Source organism: Culex pipiens, chromosome 2 (assembly GCF_016801865.2).
Source record: "Culex pipiens pallens isolate TS chromosome 2, TS_CPP_V2, whole genome shotgun sequence".
In the NCBI taxonomy this organism is placed as follows: domain Eukaryota; kingdom Metazoa; phylum Arthropoda; class Insecta; order Diptera; family Culicidae; genus Culex; species Culex pipiens.
Window position 1 is genome coordinate 194,055,857 of NC_068938.1, and position 6,032 is coordinate 194,061,888.

The 6,032-nt window shown below is 39.0% G+C and overlaps 1 protein-coding gene across 4 annotated transcripts in view; it reads right to left on the reverse strand.

The window, feature by feature from the left end:
* Window positions 1-1,608, reverse strand: part of LOC120415175 (6-phosphofructo-2-kinase/fructose-2,6-bisphosphatase) — a 50,107-nt gene extending 48,499 nt beyond the window's left edge. For 2 of the 4 annotated variants that reach the window (XM_039576631.2, XM_039576630.2), the window contains exon 1: window positions 1,214-1,608. In XM_039576631.2, coding sequence (XP_039432565.1) covers window positions 1,214-1,517 — 304 coding nt within the window. In that variant the 5' untranslated portion in view covers window positions 1,518-1,608. The remainder of the gene's footprint in view (window positions 1-1,213) is intronic. The other 2 variants (XM_039576632.2, XM_039576633.2) reach the window with 2 other exon arrangements.
* Window positions 1,609-6,032: the final 4,424 nt, after the last annotated feature.

Here is a 6,032-nt window from a genome sequence, read left to right on the forward strand (position 1 = left end):
CAAGAAAATAAAAACAAAACTGACAGCTTGACCAACAGCATTATTCCAGCTGGAAAATAAGTAAATTCAACAACCTTTTAAGCTAGATTTTAGAAACTGGTTCTTACTGTTAAATCTACGTTTCTTTAGGTTAAAAACTAGCTTGTTATTTTAGATCCATTTCCTCTTTTTAACATTTGAGAAAAATATCCTTTCTGTGTAGATGAAAAAACCAAAATAAAAACAAAGTCCAAAATATCGCGAAACTCGCCGCACCACCGGGTCAAGTTCAGTTCCTTATCTGGGTCCAAAAAAACACCTGACCATCAATAATCTCTGTAGACGTAACAAACAACATCCAATCTGTGTACAAACAAAATCAACTGCACCAGCCAATAAAAATATATTCCGGTCATAATTTGCACCTGCTGAACAATTCCGGCCCCACTTCCACCTAACCTTTCCACACTTTCTGAACCAAACTTTCCTCCAACCGTGGGAAAATACAGACAAACACATTTTTTTTCCTCCACTACCACTAGGCTAACAAGTAAAAAAACACAAAAAAATCCGTTCTATTTTTGCACTCTACAGAGCCGCGCCGCGACGCGGCATTTCCCATCCAAGCAAGCAAGGCCAATGCCAATTTCGTCACCGCCCTCCCCGTTTCTTCAGCCATTCTTCTTGTTGTTGTCGTCGACGTCCAAGTAGGCCTACCCTAACCCTTCACAGTCTACCGTAGACTGCCACGCGCGTTTTGCGCGCTTCCCCAAACACGCCTCAGCGCCTACTGCGAGTTTCCCCCCTCAACAAAGAGTTCATCAAAATTGAGGCAGGTCTACAATAATCGAGGCGCGTTCGCGCCACGACCTGGCGACTTGATTGCTCGCTCTCTCTGTTTTAATTGCAATCTAGGAGCTGGACAATTTGCGCAACCCCTCTTGCGAGAAGGAACAAGGAGGTATTCCAGAAACGGGGGTTGTGCGAAAGAGAGTACGCGGGGAACATCGTACGATGCAAAGAACCCGTCCCGTTGCCTCCACCGCCACCTCCGGCGGCGCCGGTTCCTTTCGCACACACTTGTAGCGAACCGGTAGAATGTCCGCAGAATGCACTACACTTCGTAAACTATTCTAACAATTTGCACTTGCTAACGCCGCCGCCTACTACGATGTCCACAAGCGTGCGCGCGCGTAAATCTAGACCGTCGTCGCCTCCTCCTTAGACCACCTACCTCGAATCGGGAACGGTTTGCACTGGATCGTCTCCGTCGTCGGTGGCAGCATCTTCCGGGTGTCCTCGGACATGACCGACGGGCAGAGCTGGATCTCATTAAGCACGGCAAACTCGTTGTACTTGCCGCTTTGGCTCGAAGTGCGCACTCGCAGCGACCGGGCCGCCGAGGACGGCGGAATGGCCGACGCCGGGACACCGTTACCGTTGGCCACCTTGCCGGAAGTGGTTCCGGACGACGACGGAGCGACTGCAGCGACGGGAACGGTCACCGGTGACACGTTATTGTTCACGATTACATCCATCTCGAACGACCGCCAAACGTAAACTGGCTGCAGGAAGAAACAGCCGGGAGGATCTAACTAAAGACCGACGTCGGCGGCAGCGGCGACGACGACGTCGCTCAGCTGGTTTTTGCTCGCGAGAGCGGAGCGGAGGTGCTCTCTCTCTCTCTCTTTCTCTGAGGGAGTGAAGAATAAAAGAGAAATCAAGAGTTGCATGTTGGAAGGAATTAAGTCAAAATATTGCAAATTGATAAGATTTTAGTTTTTTTGAAACGCTTTTTTTCCAAAAAAAGACAAAGTTTTTTGTCAAAAATATTTTTAGCAGTTTATATTAGTTTGTATTTTACCAGAAAGCATTTTTTTTGTGGTAGCCTTTGTTTTTTTATTTATTGTAGATGTCCCTATTTGAAACTAGCATAGCATCTTATTTGTTACGGATTTTTAGAGTTTAATTTGAATGGTCCTATAAGTATAGAGAATACCATAGCTTAACTTCATCAACCCGGTACGAGAATCGAACTCACGACCTCTGGATTGGAAATCCAGCACGCCGTTAGTCGAAACCCATCCCCTACCGGTCAGTATTCCCAGTGAGCAGATTTGCTCTTTGAAGGGATCTGACTTTGCTTATAAGTCCTTTAAAAAACTCTAGATTTCATGTTAATTTAATATTAAATGTTTGGCTTTTGAAATGTTAGTCTTGATTCCAAATTTTTAAAAAAGAAAACAAAAGGATCATAAAATTTAACATTTTTTTCTTTGATTAAGGCTGGTATGCTCTTCAAAATAAAGGGGTCAAGAAACAGCTTTACGAACGGCAGAACAAAAGAAAGAGAACGTTTTCTTGGGGTTTATATTCACCCTCTCTGGCTTGCTTTCGCTACCAATGCTGCCTTTTTGAAATATTTTTACCGGTTTTTTACGATGTGCGTACCTTACATTAAGATTGAGAATTTGCCCATAATTTGCTAAGATATCGGCATTATAAAGTGTGGGAACGTTTGGATGAGATTTTAAAACTTAAATTTTCTTGTTTCATATTTATTGTATTTCAGCAATCAGAGGTTCAATCTTCAATGTCTCTTTGGCAATTTTGTTAAAAATTTGCTGAACAATCCGAAAAAAAAAATATTTTCAGGAGTGGACAATCATAAACATTATTTTAAAATTAAAATTAATTTTCTTACTGAAATTTCTATTTTTTTCCAAAAAAACATAATACAGTCCAGACTCGATTATCCGAAACCTCGATTATTCGAAGCTTCGATTATCCGAAGGTTTGTATGGAACTTCGGATAATCGAATCACGAACAGACATTTTATTTTTTTTTATTTTTTCATTTTCTTGTTTTTAATATAAAATTTTTGTTCTACGACCCCATTTTAAACAAATTTGAGTTGTTGATTGCCTATTATAAAATAAAATGCATTTTTTTTTCAATATTGCGTCACCACCATTTTGGTCACCGTCCTGGATTTACACATTCTTAATAATTTTAGCGTAGTTTAGGGTTAATACCTAAGCTCGACTATCAAAAATTAGACAACGAAAAAAATTTTTTTTTCGTGATTCGATTATCCGAAGTGAAATTTTTTCGAGGCCTTCGGATAATCGAGTCTGGACTGTACATGAAACTGAGCGAGTGGCATATTTTCCAAACATAAATTTTCTATAGCTTTCTCAAATTATTAAATTATGAAAATTTTATCCGTGATCGAAAGAACAATTTACAGTCAAATAAAATTATTTTCAGGATAAACACATTTTACAAGTACCCCCTACAGTTTTGTTAACGAGATGCAGGAATCAAGTGACTGAAGAATGGTGGTGGTGTATAAAATTTCCAAATTTGTCACCCGCAAACTAACAAAAGGAAGAAAGATGATGGAAATTTCCCACAACGACCTCAGTAATTTGTACTTGCCGTCTCTTTTCGTACACCTTTCATACTACGCAGCAAATGCGTTTGGTAATTTTCCAAAGTGTTCTCTCTCTCTTCTTCTGTTATTCGCTTCAATTTTGGAAACTTTTCAATCGTGGACATTCTTGAGTTGAACTAAAAGATCTGCTTTCAACAAATGTTTTGCATATATACAGTTATTAATCTCATCTTCGTTGTCGCAAAACGATTCGTCATCAGTTTGTCAATTTCTTCTCGATAACTGCACAATGACCGGCGGGCCCGCACACTGCAGACAGAACGTTATCTTTTGTTTATGTGCAGGCAGAAATTAGAAATCAGCAAATCGTTTCAACATAAACACACGCCGTTGAACACCCAATCCAAGGCTTGCGGCGGACACATTCTGTGACTTTATTGGTTCTTCGAATTTCAAAACTTTTAGCAAAAAGTTATAAATAACAAAACAAAATGCTTAGTAGGGGAGAGTGGGGAAACTTGATCCCCGGGGACACTGTATCTCGTCAGCATGTGGGTTGAAAAATTAGCTTTGTTCTAGAAAATTGTTCGAAATTGACTCATACACTCAACCCCCGGTGGTTGGTCACTTTTTCGTTTGACACTTTTTTAGTTTGTACCCCGTTGGTTGGTCAAAGTCTAACTGTCACTTTTTACACGGCGCTCACGCACTCTATCAAAACAAACGTTTGGTAGTGTGAGTGAACTCCGTGTAAAAGGGTTGTAAAACTAAACAGTGACCCGTTTGAAAACAGTTGGTGTCAAACCATCGGAATTTGAGTGTACTCGTTGTGGAAAACATAGAAAAAAAAATGTTTGGATTGAGTTAAAACCTCCAAGAGATCTTTTTTCATTTGTTTGTTTTGATATGTATAGAAAACACTTAAAAATTTATTTAAAAAAAATATTGTATTTACAGTACTTGTTCGGTAACTGAATGTTGCTCGCTAACTTGGCTGAACGAAAAATAACGAAGGCATGCATAATATTTTCATGATGAAAAATAAAAATAAAAGTTATTCAAATTTATTTAACCCCTCGGTCATTTCGGTTTATTTTGATTATTGACGTTTGTTTGCTTTTTAAGGTGTCTTTCACTTTTGGGGCAATGACTGTGTATGATGGTTCCGAATTCAGGGTCCAGAAATAGTAAATTGAAATGAAAAAATAATCAATATATGAAAAATACTTCTACAAACAACACAAAGAAAACCATTTTTTGATTGAAAGATTCTGAATCAAGATTTGAATGTTTTTTTTTTTTTCTTAAACAAACATGGCCGCCAAATGGCCGATCGGGAATGATGCCTTCCAGAGCCTTTACAGGGCTATAGTTATCTGGCCCCGTTACTTAGCGCCCAGTTAAACAATTGATTTCTTTTTGCGCTAGCTTCTGAAGTTTCCTTTTTTATTGTCCTCTATCCTAACCTATACCCTAATAGGGACGTGGCGTTACATCGTGCTGCCATCTGGTTTTTTTAAGTGCAAGAGTGGAAAAGTGCTGAGCCATCGTCTAAAAATAGACGGCGTCCTATCTCGCCCAGCAAAACGAAGTCGATAAAGTAGTCGGTTTCGATGAGAAAAAGTGGAAAACGTAGTCTAAAAATAGCGACGCCATCCCCTCTATTGGCTCAATCGGCCTTGCCATCACGGAGCCATGCGGCTATTTATAGATCCGCGATCTATTGTTCTTCGTTTTGATGGACGATGTTGATCTCCTGCCACCGAAAAATCGGTGACGAGGTGACCGGGCGGGATTCGATCCCTGATCGTCTGCTTGAAATGCAGATTGCTTAACCATAAGTTTCCTTTTTAATTTAGTAAAATTTCAATGTTGATTGATGTCCTATTTTTTTTTTCAATGTCTGGGCATTTTTTCCCTCTTTTTCATGGATATTAGTTAAAAAAAACGAACAAAATTAAACCCCAGAAAAACAGATTTTTTTCAAATCATAAGCCACATAAAACAAGTATAATCACCAAACCCAAATTTCCAAAAAAATTGAGATCTATTTTTCAAGAATTTTTTGAATAAGGAGACCATCTGAATGGGGGTTGGGGTGCCTTTTAATTTTCAGTTAGATTTAAAAAAATAAATGACACTCAAATTTTAAATCGAGTGCTAATAGTTGCAATTGTGTTGCATATTGTGAAAATATTTTAAAATATTTATCAAATAAGTAGGGGAAATTCTCGTATGTTTGGCAGGTTAAGCACTCGCTCCTAACTCCATCCAATTTGCTGATTTTCACTATTTAAACAACTAATTTTGCGAAACTTTTGATAGAAACTTGCTTGCTCACTTCTTATTGAGCTATTTATCACTCGAGTTCAGTTGAAACGCTTTTAATTAGCTTTAATTGAATGTCAAAGTTCTGACCTGCCAACATTAGAGGCACGCTGGAATTAGATGCTGTTCCCCTATGCTCAAAATTCCCGACATTGCACGACAATTTGACAGAAAAAAAACTAAATTTTAACGAATTTGCCATTTTCTCGACTTGAGTAGCCACCCTGTGTTAGAAACAACTTTTGCCTACATGATTTAATTTTGGAATATCGATAACTGTTTCCCTGAGCGATTTGTCATAGGTAGGGTACAGAATAGTGGTTCGCA